The sequence below is a fragment of the Sciurus vulgaris genome (genome assembly GCF_902686455.1).
Source record: "Sciurus vulgaris genome assembly, chromosome: 2".
NCBI lineage: Eukaryota > Metazoa > Chordata > Mammalia > Rodentia > Sciuridae > Sciurus > Sciurus vulgaris.
In genome coordinates, this window is record NC_136462.1 from 89,835,519 (window position 1) to 89,861,452 (window position 25,934).

At 51.5% G+C, this 25,934-nt stretch overlaps 1 protein-coding gene across 8 annotated transcripts; it reads right to left on the reverse strand.

The window, feature by feature from the left end:
* Positions 1-22,652, reverse strand: PLCB2 (phospholipase C beta 2). Of its 8 annotated transcripts, XM_079128558.1 has the most exons (33): positions 22,029-22,457; positions 21,637-21,761; positions 18,707-18,784; positions 18,006-18,074; positions 17,308-17,448; positions 17,098-17,177; positions 16,961-17,014; positions 16,786-16,861; positions 14,129-14,229; positions 13,800-13,966; positions 13,549-13,695; positions 13,217-13,374; positions 12,893-12,975; positions 12,535-12,619; positions 11,909-12,071; positions 11,686-11,801; positions 11,468-11,564; positions 10,329-10,413; positions 10,077-10,201; positions 9,457-9,611; positions 8,805-8,969; positions 8,125-8,224; positions 7,485-7,589; positions 7,249-7,343; positions 7,037-7,112; positions 6,761-6,805; positions 6,427-6,637; positions 6,183-6,348; positions 6,013-6,089; positions 5,830-5,925; positions 5,239-5,296; positions 4,599-4,685; positions 1-4,234 (listed from the first exon to the last, which is right to left on the reverse strand). In XM_079128558.1, the coding sequence occupies exons 4-33, from the start codon at positions 18,069-18,071 to the stop codon at positions 4,031-4,033; spliced, it is 3,384 nt and encodes a 1,127-aa protein (XP_078984684.1). In that variant the 5' UTR covers positions 18,072-18,074; positions 18,707-18,784; positions 21,637-21,761; positions 22,029-22,457; the 3' UTR covers positions 1-4,030. The 8 variants fall into 8 exon arrangements, 7 of the variants coding, with proteins under 7 accessions (XP_078984684.1, XP_078984682.1, XP_078984688.1 ...); XM_079128556.1 differs by lacking the exon at positions 21,637-21,761 and having other exon boundaries at positions 22,029-22,459; XM_079128562.1 differs by lacking the exons at positions 6,761-6,805; positions 21,637-21,761 and having other exon boundaries at positions 6,427-6,682; positions 22,029-22,460.
* Positions 22,653-25,934: the final 3,282 nt, after the last annotated feature.

Below are 25,934 nucleotides of genomic sequence, written 5' to 3' on the forward strand. Positions count from 1 at the left end.
GGGATATAACAAGTGTCTTTTATCACCTGAGGGTTGAATACATCTTCCAAATACAAAACCAAGACAATCTGGAGGGAAAGGTGGAGAAGTGGGGAGGGGAGAGTTCTGGGGTCTTCTGAAGATAGGGGGCAGAATTGGTCCTTGGCTAGTAAGAAATGAGGGAGATAGTTCTGATAGGCGACTACAGAGGCAAAGGCACTGAAACAGGAAAACACCTGTAGGGGGCAGTGTTGAGAGCTGCTTTACGATGTCCTGTCCCATAAGAGACAGGAAATTCAGGGAAGAATGAAGTCTGCCTAAGTACGGCCATGGTAAGATACTGTGCAGGAGGTGTGCTGGGAAAGCTATGAGGTGAGGACCGCAAGTGCTGCTGGGAAAATAGTGGGCCCATGAACCTCTCTGCACTCCCAGGTTTCATGGATGCTCACCTTGGACTCCAATCATGCCCTACAGTAGGGGTTTTTCCACTCCCCTCTGCCATGTGGGGAACATGTAATGTATACCTACACACACTAGAAGCACCTTTTCTCTTTTTGCATTTTTAAAAAAGCCCTTGGCCAGGTGTCTGCCAGTTTTATTTAACAATGTTGTAGAAGGGGCACAGTATTTGATATCAAAGTTAAGTTCCAGCCTAGAGGAATGTACTAGCAGGGTAGCCCCAGGCCTGCATGTTTTCATTTGCAAGAGGATGCTAATACTAACCCTACCTGCTCCACACAAGAGCTGGGGAAAAGTATGTGTAAAAGCACTGCATGGTTATTCGGAGGGAAACCCTTAAAGCCCAGTACTCCCTCAACCCCAGATCTGAGGCAAGACTCTCCAGCACCAGTAAGGGGGCAGGGATGCTTTCCCTCTTTGCCTAGCAGTGGAAAAAGATTCCCCCCTCTTTAGGACTCAGTTTCCCTTTTCAACAGCATGAAGCAGACCCTTTCTGTCTGCTTCCAGGGTCAGGGGAAGGGGTACCTCTGGAATCTATGTGTGATAGGCCAGGCTGTGCACCCCCCACACACACACACACAGGTGGACAAGAGAAGCAGGAGAAACCCTGCACCAAGCAGGTGCACTGGGCCCTAAAGAACCAGACCCCATCCTTTCTGAGCCTCCTTGGGCCAACTCAGCTTCTTCTATGCCTCTATTCCCTGTGCTGATGGAGACAGCTCTGGGGAAAAGGAAGAGCCACAGCAGGGCCCCTTTAGGGTCTCATCCTTGCCTGTGCTGGTTCTCTTTGGAAGGTACAGCCAGTTCCATTGGCCCCAGATGGCATGCCTGACCTGGCCAAGCTACAGTGGGATATGTTGTGGTGCCAGGTCTCAGGCCCTGGAGCCTTTGCTCTGACTTCCTTCCCTACGGGCTCAGTATGTTCTGAACAGAAAAGAAATAGCAAAGCTGAAAAAAAGCTGAGACTTTGCTGCAGAGCACAAAGGCACCAACAGCCAGAATTAGAAGCTGTCGCTTAGGGAGCTGAAGCCTGACAGAAGAAGGAGCTGAGGCAGGCAGGGGGCAGGCAGGCGCTCACACACCTCCTTCCCTCCCACTTGCCCAACCTCTCCGCTGTCAGGCCCTAGGCTGGCAAAAGGCTTCCTCCCAGAGGTATCTCAGTCTGCAAGCCTGTCACTCTGTCTGCAACTGCCCTCTCTCCCAGGCCCCTTCTTTCCTTCTCAGGTGTCACCAGCCCCCTCACCCTGTCACGTTGCACTAGCTTGGCAGGGTTGGGCCTGGTGGCACGTGTCTGGGAGATCCAGAGAACTGCCAGAGGTACAGGGGGTGGGTGAGTCAGCAGGGGATCTGGCACTGAGTCAGCAATGGAATTGGGCAATAGGTAGGGACCCTTTTCTTTGTGCAGAAGGTGAGATAGACAAGTAGAAAGGGAACCTGACCCTGGCCTCACAGGTATACAGCAGGGATGGAACCCAGGTGCCCTTCACCTGCTCCAGTGCTGGAGGGAGGGCATCAACTCTTCCTTTGCACATCCCCTGATACTGAAGGTTAATTCATCTCTAGGATCCAAAATGGCATTTGCCCAGGATGTTCAGCCTGCCCTGTTTCCTGCCCTGCTTCCTGCCATTTTTTCAGAGTATAGAAATCAGGCAGGTGGGTATGCAGGTCTGGCTTTATGAGAAGCAGTGCAGAGACCCCTCCAGAAGGAAAGACTGCATCCCCTTCCCCATTCTTGGGTTGCCAAGCTCCAGTGGGGGCACAGCCAGCCTAGTCTGGCCTGGAGGCAAGGGGGCATCAGCTTCTCCTTTTCCTGAGCAGTCAACCGCAATTGCTGAAACTATTGCTCTGGCTCTGGCTCTGGCTTATGCTCATGTGCATGGTTCAATGAGTTCCTCTAGACCTGGGTCCTTATCCAGAGGTTCTACCCCAAGGGATGAGAGGAGAGGAAATATGGGGTGGCTGGCTGCCTGCCTGGTGGGTTGAAGTCAGGGCTTTGCCCTGGGGTGTAGATGTCTACCCCAGTGGTGCCCAGTGTGTCTGCAGGGTGGGGGGCAGGTTCATTAGTGCCAGGCCTTCTATGAATGAGCAGTCCTCCGTCCTTACCCTGTAGCCAGGATAGGTGGGACCCCAGAGGCAAGGCCCTTAGAGAGATGGGAAGGGGGAGGGTGCCCCTGTTTACTTTCCAGTGACACAGGTGCTCACAGCTAATGGCACTGCTGTAACTCTCTGATAAGAAAACAACCTCTTCCCAGCATCACCCCCACCCTGCTTCTCCCAAGCCAGGGCCTGTCCCACTTGGGATTTGGGACTGTGCTGTAGGTAGAGTGGCTGCCCACAGCCCCTCTACAGCAATTTTTTGGTCAAACACAGCTACCACAGGGGGCTGTGCATCTGGCCACTCTAGGCTTTCCCAAAGAGGTTCAGGAACCTAAAGTTTAGGCACCTTTGCACTCGGCCCTTATGCTCCAGTTCTGAGTGTGGAGATAAGAAGGGCCACATCTGTGTGGGGGTAGAAAGGGAGTGACATCATTTTCCAGTGGTTGTGGTATTAAGTAAGCAGAAGGGGAAGTTACTCCTCTTTAAGCCCAGAGGCAGGACCATTCCACTGGACTCTGGAAGGGACCTCACCCTGGGTTAAGTTCCCAAGGATTTTTTTCCCCAGCCAGCTTCATTTCAGGAGTACTCCACTCCACTGTCCCCCATTTCCTAATTGTAGAATAGAGGCCAGCCTTAGGTTGGAAATACTGGGTCACGGTTCTTTGGTAGGAGTAGGAAGGAGAAAAATAAATAAACTTCACAAATTCAGGAGGGGAAATGATGCTGACCTTGTCAGGCAATCCTTAGTAGAATGCATGTTAGGAAGTACCCACCCTAGGCCTAGGAAAAGGGGTGAGCTAGGTTCAGTGTGGGAGAGTACCCAGGAGGCAGACCTCTGCCCTCACCACCAGCCCCACATATCTCAGCAGCTGAGGGCCAGTCTGCTGAGGTAACTTTTCCATATCTGCCTCCTATTTGACAAAGCAGGAATGAGGGCAGGGACTTTCTGGGAGTACTTGTCCTAGGGAATTTTAAGGCAGTGCCAGGCTTTATCTCATGGAACTGATAACACTACCTACTCAGGGAAGACTGGAGATGTGGCCTAAAAGCCTTGTGTCCACATTGTGGCAGGAGGGGCTGGAGTTTGGTCCTGCTTGAACCATAGGTGCAAGAATAGAGGTTCCAGGTGGGTAGGTCCAACGCTCCAAGAGAGGAAACTGAACTCCAAGTGGGGTAGCACAAATTTCACACTAGGAAAGGCAGAGTGCGGCCAGGGCTCCATTTCCTGCCTCCTGGTCCATAGTCTTTTGCCCTCAACAAATATATAACACTCATCCAGAAGTGAGGGAAAGGATAACTGTAGGAAATCAGCTTGGAGAAGACTTCTAGGCCTCAGATGGGCCCCTGCCTTGATGGAACCTCATTTCTGCCTCTCCTCTAGCCTGGCTATTGAGGAATAGTCTCAGATGTTGGAGCTCTTTCCTCCCAGGGGATGGACCCATGTCCTACAGAAGGGTCTGAACATCCTTGCTAAACGTCCCAAAGGAATGGGGCATCAGAGGCGGCTCTCCTGGGTGTCTTCCATAGTTGTGAGTGGGTTCTGGTCACATGGCTCCTTGGAGGCCTCACAGGCTCTCTCAGGCTTGTCCTCAGCCTCAGAGGGGATGCAGGCCCTGAGGCAGGCCCTCACTGACTCCTTTACCTCAGCCTCCAGGCCCTTCATCCTGGCCTCATACTCTGCCAGGGCCTCCTGCTGGAACTGTGGAGATAGCAAGAATCACTGTCTGGCTCAGGAAGGGGCCCCTGTCCACTTTCCTTCCTATGGACAGTGGAACAAGGAGATGCCTGGTCTGTTCAGAGCTCCCAGAAGACTAGGTTGGGAGTTGGGGGAGGAGGTAGTGGAGCCTATCAGGGAGTCTCTCAGGAGAGGGATCAAGCAAAGAGATTTGCAGAGGTGCCTCGTTTGAAAGCACTTTGAGATCCCCTATGACAATCAGTGACCCACTGGTAAGGAACTACAGCCCCCTTTCCTTAACTCGTCCAGACTTTTCTTCAGGAACAGGGCCCCTTCCCACCCTGGAGCTTATCCATCCCTGCTGAGACCAGGCCAGTGGTCCTGTTACCCGTTTTTCCATATCCTGGATCTGTTCCAAGCAGGCTGCCTGTTTTTCCTCCAGCTTCTCCTGGTGCCGCTCCAGGGTATCTGTCATCTGGGTAGTAGTGAGAGGCAGGGAATCAGGGTGCCACAAACTGGCAACCTGGGCTAGAATCCAGCTCTAACCTCAGCTAACTAACTGTAAGAGACTTGAGACAAGTTGCTTAAACTTTGGGCACTTTTGTCAATTTGTAAAATGAGATCATAGCACCTGGTTCATGGGATTGTGAAGCGTGGTGCCTGGTACAAGGTCAGGACACAGTACATGGTTGCTCTGTCACTGTGGTCAGCAATCCCCAGGGAAGCTTTAGGTACAATCTCAGCAGGTCTTTCCTTCCTCTTTCCTCTTCTGGTATCTCAGGAGGTCCCCCTCACACACCTCCAATCCCTTCCTGCCCTGGACAGCTAGCCTGTGCAGTCTCCACCTAGGGAAGCTGGCCAGAGACAGATCCCTTGAGCTTCCACACACAAGCCAGATGGGATGCCCCTCACATCCCCGGTTGCATGGACAGTTATGGGTGATGTATATCCTAAGGGCAAAGGAAAGACCTGGGGTTACCCCTTCTCACCTATCAAGAGAGTGTTTGAGAAAGACAATCCTTACACACCTGCTTGATGGCCTGCACCACTTCCTGGATGTGGGAGTTGTTTATCTCTCTCTTCATCCTGTTAGTATAATGGAAATTTTAGAACGGGCAGGAGGCCCCTGTGGAGAGTCGGGTGGGATGAACTCTCAGGTATAGGCAATGAGAACTTCAAAGCACCAGGAAAAAGCAGAGAAGCAAGCTTGGGAACCCAAGGAAGATGGAGGGAGTCACTGGAGCCCTGGGGCCCTCTGACAGGACAGCTTCCTCACTAGAACATAGTGTCCTTCAGTACATCCATAGGGAGCACAAGTGGGGAGCAGAGCTGCCAGAATGGACAGGCTGATGCCCCAAGGCTTCACCTCCCTCTCTGCATGCTAGATTCTCCCTCTGGTGTTCCTTTCTACTCAAGTAGTGTTGGCATCTGTGTTTTGCCTAAGGAGGACACTTTCTGATTAGAGGTGAAAGAGGTGGGATCTTCTTCAGGAGCCAAGGAAGGCTCTGAGAAGTGAGTTAGGATCCACTTGTAGGGAGTTTTTGTTTGTTTGTTTGTTTGTTTTTCCCCCTACTTGGAGTGGGATCTGCTTAGCGCTGGGCATCCCCTCCCAGGCTCACCTCTCCTGGGCCATCTTGTCTGAGGCAACTTTGGTCATGGCCTGGATTCGCTCCAGCCTCTTGGCCTCCAGCTTTTTCTTCATCTCTTTGGTGTCACTGCAGGAAGACAGGCATGAGGGACATGCTTTGCAGCCCAGCCCTTGCTGGGCAGCAGGGAGGGGTGTGCAAAGGAGGCAGCCATACATCTCTGAGGTCTCTTTGAGGGTCTTCAGCTCTGCAGCGTGTTTCTCTCTGGCCAGCTCTATCATCTTAGCCATTTGCTGTGTAGGAGGAAGGATGTGCTTAGTGAGAAGCCCTTAGTTGTGGGGAAGGGTTGGGGTTGCTTGGAGTGTGCTCTGTCCCCAGCCTGGCACCTCAGCCACATGCTGCTCCTTGCGTTTCAGAATGCACCGGTACTGCTCCTCGCCCTGCTGCTGTAGTTCCTGCTCCAATCTGTCCTTCAGCTCCTGCACAAGCGCGTCTGCGCCCTCAGTGCCCTCGCCCCGGGCGACGCCACCAGTCTCCTCGCAGGGCAGGGTCCTGCGGAGGCCACGTGGGAACAGGCCCTGAATCCGAGGTGGTGCCGCCCGGAGAGAGGGGTGCCCCCGCAGCACTTACCTCTTCTTGCGGGAGCCCTTGCCCGGGCGGAGTTTGCTCCTGGTGCTGGGCGGCTCGAGCTCAGCCAGCTGCGCCGCGCCGCGCTGCAACAGCTCCTCCCAGCGCCGCGCGCCTCGCCGCTCCAGCTCCCGCAGCTCCTTCTCCTGGCGCCGCTGCAGCTTCACGATGCCCTTCAGCTCTCGCAGCTCCTCGGGGCTGGTGGTCCGCGGTTCTGCGGGGGCCCCCATGAGGCATGCTGTCACCCAGATCGTCCTCCCTGTCCTGCTGAGCCCCCAAGGGGCCCCAAGTTCTCCCCGGGTTCATACCCAAGAACACAGAGCTCAGCAGGTCTTACCCACAACTTCTTTCGGCGCCTCCACCCTGGCCCTGGCCACGGCTTCTGCAAGAGCACAAGGTTGGACTGGCAGATGCCCTGGGCACCCCTTGGCTCAATTGAGCCCCTCCCTGCTCCCTGAGGGTTGCAGTAGGGGCATCCCTGCAATGCACTTTCCCAGTCTTGAGGCTTCAGTCCTGCCCTTCCCAGATGAAAGTCTTCATCTTTTGGGGCCTTTGGGTGCAGTCTGAGAAGTGGAGTCTCCTCCATTAGGTAAGCAGACCCCAGAGTGCCTACCTGCCGATCCATTGCTTGCTGGGGCAGATGGTCCATTTATCTGTCGACCAACCGGACTCATGGGTGGAAAGGGCTTCTGCATAGGAAGAGTAGGTTAGAAAGGTGGTGTCAACAGCCCTCTTTTCCTGAGCAGGTTCTCTACCCTTACCCCAACCTTCCAAAGAGAGAGCAAAGCTCCTGGGGTCCCTGGCAGTGGTCCAGGTGATACAGACCTCTGGCAAACCTCCCATGGCCTCCTTGAGCTTCATAGACTTCTTATCATGGGCATTGAAGAACTTGATGGGGTTGGCAAGAGCCACAGTGAGATCTAGCAACATAGGGCATTACCAACATGATGTGTGTGAAAATGGACCTGGAAGCCCCTCCTGTCCTCACTCTGGAGGCTGGCTTCATGGGAGGAAAAGGGAATGGATAGTCTGGGGGTCCTAGCAGACCATGGACCTCTTACCTGCCCAGGTGTCAGGTACATAGTCCTTCATCTCCAGGAAGACAAACAGCGCAGGCATGGTGAGGGGCATGTTGCTCTCACTGTGCAGGCACAGATGGTGGTATCCTGTTGGATACAGTGGGGTGGGGGTGGACAGTGAGCCAGAGCCCATTCCTGCCCAGCACTACACACAAACAGTCCAGCACTCAAGACTTCTGGCTTTAGGATCAGAGAGACAGGTCTGAATCTGGTTCTGCACCTCCCTGACTGTGCAACCATTGGCAGGTTACTTAACTCTCTGAGCCTTTCTTCCTTATGAAATGGGAATAATATTGTCTGCTTCATGTGGTTATTGTAAGGATTGAATGAGAATGTGTTATAAGCCCTTAGCACATTTTAAGTCCCCATAAGTGTCAGATACTCAGAAAACTATGCCAGTAGCTCCAGAAAATCATGAACATTCTGTTAGGTGGCAGAGTTTCCACCTGTAAGCTTCCTGGGGAGGTACCATTCCTGTCCCACTCCTTAGAGCTGATAACATGAGGAGGATATGTGAGGTCTCAGGGCCTCCTCCCTGAAGTTATCCCACCTGTGGGTAGGCCCCTGATGCTGGCCTTTCCCTCCGACGCCTGCGAAGGGTGAAAAAAGAACGCTTCCTTACCAGAATTCAGGGCGTTGATGGGGATGATGCGGTGGCCAAGAAATTTGTTGCCCTCCTCCATCACAGCTACTCTGAGGGAGGCCAGCTCAGGCATTAAGATCTGGGGAGGGTTTGGGACAGGTCAGGCTGGGAGGGGGCAGAGGAGTCAAGCTGGCCCCCTCCCTGGCTCCAGCGGTTTTAGCGTCAATGTGAGAACACGGCAGGTGTTACCAGATTTGGTGATGACAGACAGAGAACACACCCTCAGTCATGTACATGATATCCTCACAGTTCTTGCCATGACTGGTCTCACATAGTGAAGGACTGGGAGATGCAGCCCAGAGCTGTGGGAGCCTGGGGCAGAAAATCCTTAGCAACTTTGACAGTCGGTATTCAACAGGAGCAAGAGACTCCCAGGATCCCATGGGTCCCTGAGCCCCAAACTGGGAGTTTACATTTTTGCCTCTAATCCCAGCATATGCACATGAATACCCCTCCACACGCACACATGTACACACACAACTGACAACCAAGCAAACTTCTGTGAACCTGTGTTCAGGATTCTTGAAACTCAGGAGGGTACAGGTGAGGGGCAGGGAGAGGAGGAGAAAGATCAAGGAGGCCCCTGTATTTCCTCTTATTTGTAAACAGAAGCCAAGGACTAGGGGCAGACCCCAGTCCCTACCCTGCCCTACCCCCACCTTCTCAAAGACAAAGGGCTCCTCCTTCCACACAGGATTGATGGAGTTGGGACTGGGTGACAACTTGGTGCGATAGCGCCTCTTGGGGTCCCCTGGAAGACCAAACAGCTCCACTTCCACATAGGTGCGCACACTGCGTTCTGACAGGAACTGCCCAGAGATGACCTGGGAACGCGGATCCAGGGAAGGTCAGCATCAGATCCCCCACCCAGGCTCTTCCCTAAGCACCCAGGCTTCTGGCTCCCTACACTGAAGAATTTCTTCTTGTGAAGAGCCCCATTCAGCTCTGGCTACTGAGTAGAGGCCATGTGGATCAAGGGTTACAGCTGAGCTCTGAGGACCAAGGTGCTCCCAGCATTCAGGGAAGAGGCGTGCTGCCCTACCTCCCCCTGGGCTCTGGCCTGTTCTGCCCACTCTCCCTCCCCTCCCCCACCCCAACCACAGCCCTTCCCCTTGGTTTCCATGGGGACCAAGAGGCAGCCTCCAGTGCTGAGAAGGAGGCAGTTTCCAAGGCAACTTGCTACTGCAAGAACTGGCTGAGTTGAAGTCTTCAGGATATCAGGGGAGGGGTCTGGGAATAGAGAGGTGGGATCCTGGGCCTTTCTCCTGGAGACCCCGGTGCTCCCAGCCACTTGTCCACCTCAGGACTTGCCGTAATAGAAAGGGTGGTAGCTACCACCACATCAATTCGGTCCACAGAGAAGGGATTGAACTGCTTGTCCAGTCGGCGCATGAACTCGTGCTTGAGGAGGTAGCCACTCTGTCCATTGAACTCGAACAGTGCCATGTTCTGCTGCATGGGCAGATCTGGTGGGGAGAGTGAAGGGACACAGTGAGGAAGGACTGGCCCTGGTCTGAGCCCTCTATCCTCACTCTCTAGCCCTTCTTGTCTTGAGAATGGGGAGATTCATTGTGTTACAGCCTAGTTCCTTGGGTTGTCTCTTTTTTCAGAAAGGGTCCACAACCTGGGATCAGCAAGGCTGCAAGCTCACAGTGGGAGCTGGGGCGGGTGAAGTGGGTGTTCCCACAGACACACCTGGGCAGAGTGGCCAGAACCCATGGCAGCCCCTTGATTTCTTCACATCCTTGTTCACACATGACAACTGTACAGGAATGAGCCAATGCATTCACACCCAGAGTGCTCTGGCATGCTCCCAGAGGCAAAACAAACAGCAGGGTACACAATCTTTTCCAAAGACCCTCCCAGGGAGGGGCAAAGGTGAACTAGGCGGGGCCCAGGAGAGGGTTCTCAGGGGCTGAGAGTGCCCTCACCCATCGTCTGGAAGTTGAGGGCAACCATCTGGCATCCAGCGTTCCAGAACATCTGGGGCATGTAGTTGGAGGAGTCCATGCGGGTGCCCTTGGGGTAAATGCGACTCATCTGGCGCTTGTTGTAACTGCCTCTGAGTATAGGAGCCAGCCAAGGCTGCCTGCACCAGGAGGACCCAACAGCCTACCCAGAGAATCCTGTTCCCAATCCTCCCCCCAGTGCCCCACACCAGCTTATTGAAGCCTCAAGGATACTCCACAAACTGCACCGAGGCTTTGGAGAGCAGGTCATAAGCCTTGAGCTCTGTGAAGGAGGAGATGACATAACTTCGGTTCTTCTCTATGCAGAGGAGAAAGGGAGAGAGGAATCTATGTTTGTCTGTCCCCTTCATATAGAGAGGCCTCCAATCCATTATTTCCACAAAAACCTGAGGGTTTAGGGGCTGACCTTTGGAAGAAATGTGTAAGGAACCGTGTGTTTGGGTAAAAGGTATTCACGGTGAACAAGCATAGGGATGGGACAGGTGTCATGGTCCTGGAGAAAGAGGGCTGCATGCTGAGAATGCAGGAGGCTGTGGGAAATGTATTGGTCTGAGCCTAGTTGTCAGGAGCATGCTTGAGCATGTTGTGTGCACACACACGTCTGTGCACATGCAGAATATGAGAACGTTCCATGATATTCACAGGGAGTGAGGCATGTAGGCAATGGCTGAACACAAGGAAGGAGAGGTGTTCACCATGGTGTATGCATGGGTGTGCCTGGATGGGGTGCAGGCTATGCAATCAGGGATGAGGAGTCAATGTTGAAGAGCTCCAACTGTGCACAAAAGTATTCAGATGGATGCTTGTGTTCGGGGCATGCATAGAGGGCAAGAGGCACACACTGGGCATGCGTCCCAAGAAGATCATGGCAAACAGCTGGGGAACATGCAAAGTGGGAAGGGTATACAAGGCAGATGTGAACTGGCAGCTTTCTCTACTTTTTGCCCACTCCCGGGATGTCTCATTCCCCAGGGCCAGGGTTTCTGGATGTGGGCCAGCCCTAGCTGAAGTTCAACCCTGGAGCCACAGAACCCATAGAAGGCTGCAGGAGCCCTAGACAGGCCTGACTGAGGTGACCTGTCATAACGACCTGTCTGCCACCAACACACTCCAGAACATTCTGTTTGTTGTCAAGTTCCTATCTACAGTGCCGGGAGACTGGGAGACACTGCCACTTAAACAAGCCCTTTGCCTGACTCTTTGCTGGGTATTTATAGACAGGGCCCTAAGTCCAAGAAAGGGGGAGATCTCCCTTCTTCAAAACCCCACCCATCAAGCCACTCTGATCTGAGGACCATCTTCTCCTGAACCTAGCCTATCCTCCACTCACCCCCAGCCCCATGCGAACGTACGGGCGGAGAACTCGAAGGAGATGAACTTGGTGGGCTGGATATAATTAACTAGGCTGGACATCTCTTCATAAGCTGTCACCTCCAGGCCGGCAGTGCCCTAGGGAGTAGAGGGGAGTGTGGAGAGAGGATGGTACAGAACCCAGATTGCACCTCTGTGCTCCACCCAGAGGGCTTTGCAGCAGACGATGGCAGAGGGGCTTGGGACCATCCCCACACACCTCATCGGACTGCATCTTCTTCATCTCTTCTTCATCCAGGCTTCCTGACTCTTCCTCCTCTTCTACTTCCACCTCCTCCTCCTCCTCCAGCTCAGACCCTTCCTCACCAGTCCACACTGCCACACACAGCTGTGTCAGCACCAGCCTGCAGGGCTTCTCCAGGTCCTGCCCCTGTCCTAGTCCAGATGCCCTGACCCCCCTCGGCTTCTTTCACCTAACTTACCTGTGTCCTCACCTATTGGGGCCATGGGTGGGTCACTGCCCTCAGCCTCCCCGCCAGCATCTTTGCTGGGGGTTGCTGGACCAGAAAACTGGTTTTTCTTGTTCTTGATGAGGATCTTGCCCCGGAGATCCTCAGGACTGGGCAGAGGGATGCCTGGTTTCAGCTGTGGAGAGGATGCCTGGTTTTACCTGCAGGATATTTCCTGAGCTCCCAAATGTGACTTCCTCTAGGAAACCTTCTCTAATCCCCTTGACCAGAGCAGGAACTCCCCAGGCACCCCCATAGCAACTACTGGTGTGATGGCCTGGTTGCTCATCCATCCCTTCACTAAAGGGTAAAAAAACCTGGTCAATAATATACCGCTGAGTCTAGCACAGTGCCTGAAACTTGGCAAATGACAGGATCCCAGCCTCACAATCCAGCCAAATGAACCAATGCAGCACCAGCCTGCAGGGCTTCTCCAGGTCCTGCCCCTGTCCTAGTCCAGATGCCCCGACCCCCCTCGGCTTCTTTCACCTAACTTACCTGTGTCCTCGCCTATTTCAAATGTCTTTGGAAACACTCTTTCCCTAACCTGGCACCCATCTGTCCCAAGGCCCAGATGCCCAACAGCAGACTTCACTCACTGGGAATTTTTCCAAGGGCTCCGTGAGCAGCATATCCCCAAACATCGTCCTGCAGTACTCAGCCATCTTAGCCTGTTGGCGGGGTCTGCAAGGAGCAGAAGTGGGAATGGGAGTTCAACAGCTCAGCCCCAACCCTCTTGTCCATCCTCTTCTGCCCCAGACAACCCAGTTCAGGGGCCCAGGAGGTGAGGGAGGCAGGGACAAGGGCAGGGACAAAAGCTGAGGTTCCCAAGAGACTGTTTGAGACATGGGAGAGAGCCAGACTGATGGCCAGAGGTTAGACACAGCTGGGGAGGCAGTTGCAAGCAGAGATTGGGAACCAGGTAGAGAATGAGGATGAATGGGCCTGGATACGCACGAGTCCACATGGTTTTCAAATGACAGGATGACAGGATAGGGAGAGGTCTTAAAGGCACTTTCTGCAATTGCTTCAATAGCTTCCTGGAGGAGAAGGGGACTCGGCAGAGAGGCCAGTGTTCTGGCTGCCCCTCCCTGAAGCACCTTTCCCCACTCTCCCCGCAGCTCAATACATACACAAGACTGATGGCCTCTCCTGACCCCCCCACTCCCTCTGTCCCTGTAGTCCTCACACTGGTCTGAAGCTTTCCAGAATTCCTTCTGTCTAGCTTTACTCTCCTAGCCTCAACAAGGCCACTGCCACCACCTCCACCCAGAGCCTCACCTTGAACAAGATGTCTGTGGTCATGGTGAAGCCATGGGTAATAATGGGCTCCTCGTCAGGGGGCTTCCCCTTCCAGCAGTCCAGCTCCACACAGCGGCAGCCAGACAGCAGCACCTGGCGGTACATCTCAGCCGAGGAAAGGCCTGAGAACTGGCCGGCTGAGCCAGGATGGGGAAGGGGCAGGAGCATCATTCAAGGGCAGGTAAGCGCCCCCTCCCATCACAGGCTCTTATTGGCAGGGTAAGTGGCATGTGGATGACATCTGCAGATAATCTGGGGAATGGGAGCAGCCCTGTCAAAGGAGAGGTCAGCAACGGGTTGCCAGGGCCCACCTGTCAAGTAGGTATTGTGTGAGGAGTTGATGAAGTAATGATTGAGTGGCTGTGTCATGTCATGGTGGAGCAGCAGCTTGTCCTGAGCCAGCACACTGTTCTCTGGACCGCAGAGAAACCAGACCATGCCCTCAGGCGACAGCTGGCCTGGGAACAAGGGATAGCTATCAGGGCTTTAACCTGGCTGCCAGGGAAGGGCAACTGCCCGGGCTCAGTCCAGCTGACAGAGGAGGCGGGCCCTTAGTCCTCACCCCTCTGCACGTTGATGCCACTGGGCTCATACTTGTCAATGAGGCCCTGCACCTGCTCAGGCCTTGCTGGTGGGAACAGCAAGGAGTTGAGCCGAGAGTCACGCTGTTTCTGGTTGATGAATTTAGTCAGGTGCTCCTTGGTCATATAGGGTTTGGCCTTAGCATGGCTGCAGACCAGAGAGAAGAGCACAGGTCCATATTCCTTGGGCCTGGAGGTTTAGATAACCTTCTTCTCCAGTGAAGTTTCCTGATTTCCAAAAGGGCAATTGGGAGGAAGGGATTGCCAGCCACCACCTCTCCCCAAGCCGAGCCCAACCCAAGAAGCTCACTAGGAAGTGAAGATCTCATCTATTTCTGGCCGAGGACAGAGGCTCATGAGAAAACTCTTGTAGACGGATTCTGGGAAGTCCTCAGGATTGATAGCATCATTCTGAGGAAACAGACACTTTGTCACTTCTGTCCCCACCTACTCAGAGCAAAGACCCACAACTTAATCCCAGCTCTGGGCAAGGGTGCTTGATCAGAGAAGGTGCTCAAAGCAGACAGAGGACTGACACACTCAACACATTTGAGAACAGCCCTGATTGCTGATCAGACAGCATGCTTAACTAGTTTACTTTAACTCTGGTTGGATAGTGGCTAGTCCACTGGCTAGAACAGGATTGGAACTAAGAATGACTAGAACAAGGAGGAGGGATGATGAGAAGCGAGTGTTGCTGTTTTCCACAACAGGGGGCTACATTTTTTCTTTTTAAAAAAGTAATTTTTTTCAAAATAAAGTAGTTTGAATATAAACATGTATGTACCTAACAATAGAGCCCTGAAATATAAGAAGCAAAAACTGACAGAACTGAAGGGAGAAATAGATAATTCAACAATAGCTGGAAACACCAAAAGCATAGGGACTAAAAAAAAAAAGAATTGGACTTCATCAAAATTTAAAACTTTCATGCTCCAAAGAACACCATTAAGAAAGTGAAAAGAAAATCCATAGAATGGGATAAAAAAAAAAAAAAAAAGCTGCAAGACAGATATCTGATAAGAGATAACAACAAAGACAACCCAATTGAAAGATGGACACTGAATTTGAATAGATCTTTCTGCAAAGAAGATATAAAAATGACCAATAAGCACATGAAAAGATGCTCAACATCATTAGTCATTGGAGAAATGCAAATGAAAACCACAATGAGATACACTTCACTCCCACCAGGATGGCTGAAATAAAAGACAGTAACAGCGTTGGTGGAATGTGGGAAAAATGGAACCCTCGTACAATGCTGGTGGGATTGTAAAATGGTGCAGCTACTTTAGATAACAGTCTGGCAGTTCCTCAAAATGCTAAATATAGAGTTACCATATGACCCAACAATTTCACCCATATGTAAATAGCCAAGAGAACTGAAAACAAATCCACACAAAACCGTGTACACAAGTGTTTATAGCAGCATTATTCGTAATAGCTCCAAAGTGGAAAAAACCCAAATGTCCATCAACTCGTGAATAGAAAAATAAAATGTGTCATATCCATCCAATGGAATACACTTCCATAAAAAAAAGGAATGAAGTATTGACACATGGTACAACATGGATGAACCTGGAAAACCTTATGCTAAGTGAATGTAACCCCATGTCAAAGACCACATATCACATGAAATGTCCAGAGTAAGCAAATCTATAGAAGTAGAAGCAGAAAGTAAATTAGTAGTAATTGGGGATTCCATGTCTTTCTATTTTGTCCCCTTTCCCTTCCAAGAACAACAACAACAACAACAACAACAAAATTAAGTGTCTTTCAGGATCACACTGGAAAGTCAATATTGGTCTTAGTTTGGAGCAGAAGGTCTGGTCAGAGAGCCTGAATAGATCTCCCCAAGCTCATCTCTGCCTCTGGAGCAGCAGTTCCAAACCAAGATGAATCAGTAGCCTCAACTGGGACCCAAGGAGAGCAGATAAATAAGGAGTACATAGGTAAGGCAGGAATTCTGGAAGCAAGAAGAAAAGGAGAATGGATGAGTTGATCAGCCACAGGCAAGTGGTGGAGGCTGTAAGGACTACTGCTCCCCCACCCCATCCTGGAATCTAGTGTGACTAACTGCACTTGGGTGTCACCAACTCCACAGAGCTGTGACTAGGGAAAAAGTTCTTCCTGGATTCATAATGACAGTGAACTAGCAGTCTTTGTTTTATTCATTTATAATGTTCCAAATTCTTACTAAGAGAAAATTCTCCATGGAGTGCAGGTTCTGACCTACACAAGGGTATTGGTCAAGGGGGACAGGGAACTGAGAACTACTCCCCTGTCCAGGCTTGAATCCTGACTCAGAGCCATAACTGCTTGGAGGGATCCCTTTTGGTAATTTGCATAAGACACCTCATGGGGTGACTCTGCTTGCAGCTTAAAATTAAAAAATTAATTACATAATGAAAAAGAAAGGGGAAAATTCATCTCTATTTTGGCAACTCCACCTTGGTTCTGGTCCTCTCTGGAATTCTGCAGAACTCTTCTCTTCTGTCAGATAGCCACAGGCAGCCTCCTAACCCTGCTGACCCTATCTCACTGAAAACATTCATTTTCAACTTCCATCTCCAGTGCTAGAATGGGAACACACTGCCCATTTCTGCAGCTAGCCCTGAACACAGTCCATCAACTGCTGCTTCCCCAACTGTGCCACCCAGGGGTGTAGGATGCAGACCTGCTCAGAACCCAACATCTTGCCCTGGTCCCACCTCTGTGTCTAATATCAGTAACCAGTGGCTTTAGGGTTTTTTGTTTGTTTGTTTGTTTGTGGTGCTGGGGATTGAACCCAGGGCCTTGTGCATGCGAGGCAAGCACTCTACCAACTGAGCTATATCCCCTTTTTTGGGTTATTGATGGAACTGCAAGGTCATTTCTAGCCTCTCCATTCTCCACCATTCTTACCTAAGTTGTTCTCTGGTGGGAGTGAGAATTTGGTGAATGGGCTGAAGTTGGAGAACTACTCACCTTGCCCTTTGCCAGATGACAGGCACTGAGAGCAGCTTCTACCCGCTTGCGGTCAGCAGGAAACATCTGGAAAAAACTGAAGAAGCAAAGAAAGGCACCAAAGAGGAGTCATGCCTGGAGAGAGGAGGCCTGGGGGACTGGGTAGAAGTATGGGGAGGGAGTTGGGGAGACTCACTTCTTCACAGGAATCTTCCCTTCAGGGTTCAGTTGCATCTTGAGCTTTACCAGGCTGGAGGAATGAAAAGCGGCCCATCAGGGTGGGGGGCAGACATGCCTAGCCCTGTGGCTAAGGCCAGGTGGGCAGGCACTTACATCTTGTCCAGGAAGGTGCTGCGGGGAGCATTGGCTGTCAGTGGGTGCTTGGCCAGAGCTAGCACATCTTCAGCCCAGTCCTGTAGGACCACAGAGCCCAGAAGTCAGGCCCATGACCACTTGGGTGCCCCTGACCACCCCATAACCTGTGTCTCTCAGGAAGTTCAGGCTATCCCAGGTGTCAGACCCAGCCAGGTGCTCCTTGTGCACCTTGCCCACGTTTTCCTTGTAGGAGACAAAGTTGTGGAAGGTGAGCTCCACCATGTCAGGCCCGGATACCACCGTGAGTGTCTTCAGCAGGAAGTGGTTATCTGGAAAGTCCATGTTGAAAACATCCCGGAGCTTCTGGCTCTGTGACAAGTGACATAGTAAATGAGGGTTGGAGGCATGCTTTCATCCCTCTCCCGCCCCATCATCCACTAGAACTACAGCCCACTAGAGCAGAATCCCGCCCTGTCCTAGGAACCGGGCCTCAGCATCTCCGGATGCCTGGCTCTACTGGGGTAGAAATGAGAGGCCCACAAGAAGAGACTAGCTCAGGTGGTGGGAGTTCTGTGTTTTGTTTGCCACTTCAGTTTGAAGATGAATTTTTAGCTTCCAGAGTCAGGGAATCCTGCTTCCCACTAATCCCTTCCTCCAATTTTCCTACCAGCATTAGGCAAATACAGGCAAATCAGTAGAGGGCAAGGGTGTAAGCAATACTTCCCAGGCAGTTGGGGGTGCTCTAGGAGCAGGAGCCAGTCCCTCCTCCTATACCCTTCCTTGGCTCTGCCTGGGTCTTCGCTGCCCAGCCCAGGAACTATTGCCCGTGTTCCAGAGATCAGACTTCTTATCTCCACAGGGACTCCTGACTGTGCTCCATGGATCTGGCAGCCGTGTTGAGCCTAGGTTGCTCTGGGACCACCTACCTTGGGCATCTTGGCAAACTTCCCAAAGCGGGTGTCCCGGATGCTAGTGATATCCAGAAACTCCATCTCCTGGAAGGGAGCTCCCAGAAAGAGCAAAGAAGGAATGTGGGGCAAAAAGGTGAGGTCACAAATGAAGAACAGAACCAGGAGTTCTACACCCCTTCAAATCTTGGCCAACTACCCTCTCTGTATGCCAGTGCTTCCTAGAGACACCTGAACCCCAACCTTCTCTTCCCACTAATTAGGTTTTCCTATTTATGAAGACCCTCCTCCCTTCTTCTCAGTTTATCCCTTCCCTGGCACAGAAGCTATGGTCTGAAGCTTCTCCTCCAGCATCCTGATATCTCCCCAGGCTCCTGTCCCTTTCTTCTGCCTGATTACCAAGTGTTTTCTCTGATCTCTGAGCTTTCAAGTAATCCAGAGTCATGGGCAAAGCATTGCCCCTCAGCATCAGCTCTTTATCCTTTCCCTCTCTCTCCAGGGGATGTTAAGGCTGGAGCAACAGGGTTACAGGCAGCCATAGTTTGGAGTGACTACATTTTCTCTCCCAGAGTAAACAGCTCTGCCTGTAGAGAACCCCTCAGAACCACTCTTTCAGGACTCCCCAGCATTCATGCCTCTACCCCATACTTATCAGGAGTCTGGTTGGTCTCATTGGATGAGTAGGAGCTCGGGGGCTTGATAAGTAGAGGTGGCCTCACCTTACTCTGATAGGTCCAGTATAAGTAATACCCCTTGGGATCCACACGGAGGATAACTGGGGAGGCTACTGCAGTTTCCTGCAGAGAGAAGGGGTCTGTTCTGAGAACTCAGGCCAAGCTTCCCTGGCCCAGGCCAAGGGTTTCAGAGTTCATCTTCCTAGAAGGTGCTCATCCCAGGAATCTGAAGGCATTTCCTTAAGAGCTGGGAGGGGTTGAGGACTGGAGATAGCATTTCTGGAAAAGAAGAGGCTTTCCCTCTAAATTCCAAATAGAAGTGTTCCCTCTAGCCCAAACAAGGTCTTTGTCCCCACCTAATCATGTTCTCAAGGGTCATGGTTAGAGTAAAGGGATAGAATGCCTGTTCCCAAGACTCCCTACTCCCACCTAGGAGAACTCAACACAGCAAGAATTAAGGTCCCTAATTCCTGAACCCATTGCCAAAGCCCTACACAATCCAGTTGCTGCCTAACTCCTCACATATACATCCTCCCTCCATGCTATCCCCATTCAACTGTCCCATAGTCACCAAGTGCCTCCCCACCTCCAGACTGAAGCACCTCAGTCTAAAATACCTTCAAGTTCCAGCCCACACCTCACCCCTCAGAAAAGTCTCTGAAGTGTGCTGTAACAATCAGAGTATTCATAGCCCTAAAAGCAGATCCAGGGAAATCCCTGGAATTCATGAACTCCAGGGCAATAAGCCTGAGCTAGACCATGAGCTTGGTGCTCAGTGCTTGAGCTTGGGGTTTGCCAAATGAGTAAGTGAATGATCTCACCTTCTAAGTCCCCGTTGTACTCACAGAGCACATAGGCTACCTTTTAGTAGACTGTTCATGTATATATAACAATATATTAAAATTGAAGTTTCCAACAAGGCATGATAGTTGCTACAGACCAAATGCAGAATTTACAAAGGAAATGATCAAAGAAATGTTCTCAGATGAGAGTTGTTGAGAGTCTGGGGGAAAGATTTTTGAGGAAGGCTATTTTGGAGGAAACAGTACTGTGAGCTCCATTCCCTTCCCTCTCCCAGGGAAGGGTTCGAGAGTTGAGGTACCTGAGTCCTCACCTCAAACCTAGGGAGGGGTTTCAGCTCTCATTGGAGAGCTCTTGTGACCCCTGCAGCTATGGGGTATAATGGACTGGACAGGCCTCCTGCCCAGGAAAGCAAGTAGATGACGTGCACTGACTCTGTGCAAGGCAGATCAGAGAGATACTTGTGTGTCAGGTGAGCCTGTACCCCCACAGCATGTTGCTGGGGTCCAGAGTGGGTCTATGGGGGATAGAGGGAAAAAGGGCCCAAAGCCCCAAGAAGCTGAAAATGGTAACAAAGGGCTAAAGAAGTAATTGCCTAAAATAGACATGTCAGGGGACCCAAGCAAGAGAGCCCAGTTCAGGATTGAGGGTCTCGCAAGAATCATTAAAAGGATCCAATAGGAAAATAAATGCTTTAAGTCTCTGCTGGGCGCAGAAAGCCTGAGCCAGTTTATGCTAGTAGCCAGTACTATTCAAGAAAGAACTCGATTACCCCTTCCCCCACTTGGTCCTGGAGGAAGAAGAGGAGGAGGAGGGATTCTCACCGCTTGCCCTATCTACAGGCTCTGCAGTTACCCCACCCTTGCCCCAAACCATTTCTGGAGGGCCCGATGCAATGCTAAAACAAGGTCTGAGTTTTGATGCTAAGTAGTTTCTGAAATAGGACTGAGTTTTGTAATGACCATTGAACTACTCCCCAAAGGTAAAAGTAACTTGGCTAGCTGAGTTTGTTTCCACAGTGAGGAGAGCTTGTCCCTCCAATGTGTCTGGAAGGATTATGAGAGACTAGAAAGGAGAGACTAGAGTCGGGGTTTGATTATCCCAGGCATTGTGCTTATTCAACATGGCGCAGCAAACCCTTACCATCTGCTAACTGGGCTGAAAGTAGTCTGGGAAACAGGGGCCTGTCTCACAGGGACATGTGCCCTGTGGCTAGGCTTGGAACTTCTTGCTCATATGAGTCTGAATCCAAGGAATAAATAGTGGCTCCACCCTTGAGAGGGGAAGGAGCCAACCAGGTACAAGTTGGGGAGAAGGCCACATAGCATATCCGCACCTGTGGTGACCCGCTTCCCACTCAGGTTATATCCAGTGCCCAGAGGAACTGAGAGAAGCCACGTCACTTTTCATTCTGAGCCACTTCCCTCATTCCAAAGACTCCTGGGACGTGCCATCTCCATGCTACCACCATGCCACATCAACCACAATTTCTCCTAGAGAAATTGAAAGCGTCTCACCATAGGGCTTCTCCCTATAGCCATGACAACCAGGTTTCTCAGCCTAGCCCAGCCATGAAGGGCCTACACCCAGACCCACTGATCTCAGCCATAAGCTGGACAAGCCAGCCCTAAAGCCTTCTCCTCCCATCATCAACTATCATTTCTTTTCCTGAGAACAACATCACTCTCTTAGGCTGGGCCAGCCTCGTAGCCAGCTTCCTTGCCCTAAAGGAAAGTCTTCACATTGCTGTCCTCTCTGGTCCAAGAGAATCCCTGACCAAAGGGCAATGCTTTTAGGGTCTAGGAAGACCAAAGGCTGGCAAACAGGCCCCAGTTTTGGAAGGAGCAGATACAGTGGAAGCAGGGGTACAGCTCAACAGCACCTTCCCCTTCCCCTGCAGACAGGCTGCTGGCGTCATGGAGCAAGGCTGAGCTGATGAGAGGAAGCAGAAGTCAATCAGTTCCCTCCTAGGCCCCTGGGAGAAGGAGCCTCCAGTTCTCACTTGGGTCCAGGGGATTTTTGTGGCTGCCCCACAGCAGCTCAGGGGAGAGCAGGGCTCCCCTGGGACAGGGCCAATACATTCCATAGAGAGGGGTTAAAAAGACAGGTCTGGGGCTCTGGGCCCCTGTTGGAGCAAAAGCAGGGTGTCTATGCTGGGGGTGGTGCTGGCTCACCTCCTTTTCTGTCCCCGTCTAAACTCTGGGGCACACTTTCCTCCTATTGATTTCTGAAGCCAGGAGCAACAAGCCCTGTTCTTCTTGGGGCAGGGAAGTGGGGTCAAGCTTTGGGAAAGACAGATCTAAAGCCAAAGAAACCACCTCCATGAGCCCCAGGCAGCCCACCTCTTTCTCACTCCCAGACACAGAGCCTTGGCCCAGCTGCCAGGGCAGCACACCCTCACCTCCAGGCTTGTTTATCCAGGCAGTTGTGTCAGCTGCCTGGCCAAGCCACATAGGCGCCTGGGTCCTAGCAGACATAAACCAACCCTCTACTCCAGGCAGAGTCCCCTAGCAACCAGGCCCCCACCACCCTGTGCCCCAGCAGAGCAAGGCCCCTGCCTACTCACATCGTCCCATTTGATGAAGCGCTCCCCTTGGCTCAGATAGGCCTTCACCTTGGGGGGCAGCAGGACAGGATGGAGCAGAGACATGATGCCAAGTGTCCCTCTTTGGAGAGGCTGGGCAGACACAGGCAGGCAGAAGAAGAAAAGGAGGGCCAATAGGAAGGGGAGCCAGGCTAGGCTTACATAGCACCCGCCCAGAGCTGGTCTGGATGTCTGGGTGCTCTTATAGCCCACAGGGTGGCAGTGGCTGAGTGCAGGGCTCAAAGCTCCGGTCAGAGGCCCATCTGCTTTGTAAATCAGCCTCCTCCCACCCTGCCTGCAGCAGGGGACTGCAGGCACTGCTCCTGCCCAGGGAGGCTGGGCTCCCCTCCTGGAAGCCCCCGCCCTCACCCTGTGCCTCAGCACTTCCTGCTTAGGGCTTCCTTCTCTCTGCTGCTCAGAACTCAAAGGCAGGTCATGCGGTCTGGTCGCCTTGGAGCCAGGGCCTCTCAGTTCCAGTAGTAGTCCTTTGGCAGATTTGACCAAAGGGACTGGGGAAAAGAGCAATGTGGAGACCTGGAGGGGAGAGTGTTAGCCAGTCTTGGACTGAAGGGAGGGTGCAAAGAGCTCATAGGGGAAGTTCCAACAGGGTTCTGTCCCTAGAGGGTGGGACCACCCTGAAGGTGGGTGGCGGGGATGGAGACAGGGTCCAGCTGGGATTCAGCGTTTTGAATAAGCAAAGTTAGCAGAACATTAAGCAAAATTAACAGAACACCCAGCTCTCCTTTCTCACTGCTTCCTCTCCATGAAAATGAGGGCCAGGTGAGGTAATCATGCCCCTCACACATGACTTCCCCGTGGGCCTTGTGAGGCCTGGAGCTGTCACTGACCAGCCACCAACCACCATCCCACACAGCTTGGGACAGCCCTTTGCTACCAGCTTCCATTGAGCACTCCTCCCAGGTGCCCTTCCTCTGCAGCATAGCGAGAGGCCTGGGTGAGAGCCCCTGTGGCAGGATGGCTCCTCCAGGTTGGAGAGGCTCTGCTCTGGGCCTTATTTAGGGTACATGACTCTCTCACTGTTCCTGTCCTGGGGAGTTCAGTCCCAGCCCCAATCAGCCCAGCCCACTTCCTCTTGCCTAACCTACTCCTCTTATCACCCTATGGTAGGCAAGGAGCACTGCCCATGACTTCCTTCCTCTCTGGGCCTTGCTTTCTGCCCTAGGTTCCATCAGTGACCTTTATGCTACTCCTTACAATTATGAGACCCTTGCCCTGCCCAGAAACTACCTCTGCAGGTCAGCACCATCATAGAAGGGGTGGTGCGGGTGAGGGATAGAGGGAGGACAGTTGAAGGAGAATTAAGAAGTAGAAAATCTCTTAGTACTAAGGGGATTCCTAACATGGGAATAATCCTCAGAAAAGCAATTCTGAGACCAGATGGATGAAGCTGGAGAAAGGCTCAACGGAGCCTCCTGGAAAACAGCTGGGAAACTCCTGCAGGCAATGACGGGAGCTCTAACCCTTCAAGGTCTCTCCTCGCTCCCTTCCTCCAGAACCACATGTTCTGGTTCTCTCCCTGGAATCAGGTTCCTTCTCTCTTTGAATGAATTTTGCAAGGGAAATCCCTGCCTTTTCCCAAAGCCCCTGCACCTGTCACCTGCAGCAGATCTGGCTCCAGCACAAAGTCCCTCCCTCTTTGCCCTGCTGCCATCAGCCTGCTCTCCTTTTTCATCTAGAAAGTCCCTCCCTCTCCCTCAGGCTGGGGGAATGAGGGACAGCTACTCTCCTCATTTCCAACATTTTGGGACTTCTCACTCAGGTTCTTTCAATTTCAGGCCCTGACTTCACAGAAAAAGCCTCACACATCTTTACCCATTCATGGTGCTGCCTGGACCATTCTTAAGACCCCAACTGTAACTTCCATGGGTCGTGGGGGACTGTCTTCTCCTACCCACATCTGACCTCCTGCAAAGCCAGAGGGAGTATGGGAAGTCCAGGCAGCAAGCAGAGCCAGCTCAGAAGACCTTTATCAAGGAGGGCTTTTTTCTTTTAAAAATACACTTAAGTTACCTGACTTGATGCACACCTGTAGTCCCAACTACTCAGGAGGTTGAAGCAGTAGGATCACTTGAATTCAGGATTTTGAGGCTAGCCTGGGCAACAAAGATTGTCTCGAAAAGGAACAAAAAATAAAAAAGATTTATGTGAGTTGACAAAGAAAAATATGTAAATAATAGAGTAGATATGGAGAAAATCAGGAAGTCACACAAATACCCAATTTAGGAAACTGGCCTTAGTCTCCTGGGCTAAGCTGGGTGAAGGCCTCTTCAGGCAATGGGCCAATCTGGCCCCCAGGGTGGGCAGTGGAAGGGCAAGGATGCCCCCTGCTGGGCACACTGGGGTGGGGGGGTGACTCCTGGGGAAAAGTGGGCGGGCTCAGGGAAGCTGATCTTCTGAGAAGTTGCTGGAAGATCTGTATCATTTGTGATCCATGGAGACACACATGCTGCAGAGTTTGGCACGTGGGAGCCTTGGGCCACAGAAGGTCATAAGAACTTCTATTCAACAACTGCCTCCCAGGAATAGGTCCCAAGTTCTCCTTCTGTCAGTGTTGTGCAGGAACTCCAGGCATTGCTTTCCCAGAAAAGGGAAGTTTAGTGATGAAAGTTGAATTCAGATCTCCAGATACCACAGTTACCACCCTAAAAAAGGAGTCCCATTAGGCTGTTTTTCTCTGTAATACCACAACTGACCTGAGGACAGTGGGATTCAGGAGTATGGAGCCTGCTATGTGTGCCGTGTCCATGGCTAGCTTCTCTTCTGAGATACAAATGGCTTAGTTGTTGCATCCTCTGGGGTCTGTTTCCCAGCCTGGAATAGGGAGCTACACTCACAACTCTTCGGACCCCTTCACTTACTAGCTTGTTTATCTTGTGATACTGAAACTTTCTACACCCTGTCATTCTCATCTGTAAAATCAGGTTAATAATACCTCATGGGGGAGTTGAAAGGATTAAATAATATAAGAAATATAGAGTACTTAACACAGTGCCTGCATGTTATTATTATTATTATTTTGAATATTTGTTTACTTACATATATTTTAAGGACTTCTGGGGATTGAACCCAGGTGTACTTAACCACTGAGTCACACCCCCAACCCTTTTTATTTTTTATTTTGAGACTGGGTCTTTCTAAGTTGCTTAGGGCTTGCTAAATAGCTGAGGCTGTCTTTGAACTTGCGATCCTCCTGTCTCAGCCTCCTGAGTCACTGGGATTACAGGAGGGCACCACTGCACCCAGTTTGTTTACCTGTATGTTTATTAGCAGACACTGGCAGGAGAGGTGCAGTTTCTTATTACTTCTTCCCCGATATAGTCTGTCCTTCGAATGTGTGGATTTTGCATGTGTGGATTCAACCAACCACAGATAAAAATAATATTGTGGAAAAAATTGCATCTGAACTAAACATGTACAGACTTTTTTTGCTTGTCATTATTCCCTAAACAATGCAGCATAATGACGATTTACGTGGCATTTATGTTGTATTAGGTATCATCAGTAATCTAGAAATGCTTTGAAGCACAAGGGAGGATATGCCATGTTATAAGCAAATACATAAGGAACTTGAGTGTCTGTGGATTTTGGTATCCACAGAGAGCCCTGGAGCCAATACCCAATAGACACCAAGAGGCAATTATTCTTATTTATTATTTTTGTGGTGCTGGGGATCAAACCTAGGGCCTTGTGAATGCTAGGGAAGTGCTCTACCACTGAGATGCATCCCCAGCCATGGGGCAACTTTATGCTGTTCTTTCTCCAAGTATCTTCACTGACTTGTTCTTTGATTTTGTTTTTCTCCTACCAGAAGTTTGCTGGATCAGGGATTAGACCCACTTTCTTATGGCAGGTCTTTAAGTCCCAGCC

Bases quoted from the DNA above. Each gene is read 5' to 3' on its own strand.
- PLCB2 (XM_079128562.1), bottom strand. From the start codon at position 22,112: ATGTCTCTGCTCCATCCTGTCCTGCTGCCCCCCAAGGTGAAGGCCTAT. The intron at 13,967-14,128 runs GTGAGCTTCTTG...TCTGGTCTGCAG, and splicing joins GATGAGATCTTCACTTCCTA to CCATGCTAAGGCCAAACCCT. The intron at 7,590-8,124 runs GTAAGGAAGCGT...TGTATCCAACAG, and splicing joins CATCAACGCCCTGAATTCTG to GATACCACCATCTGTGCCTG.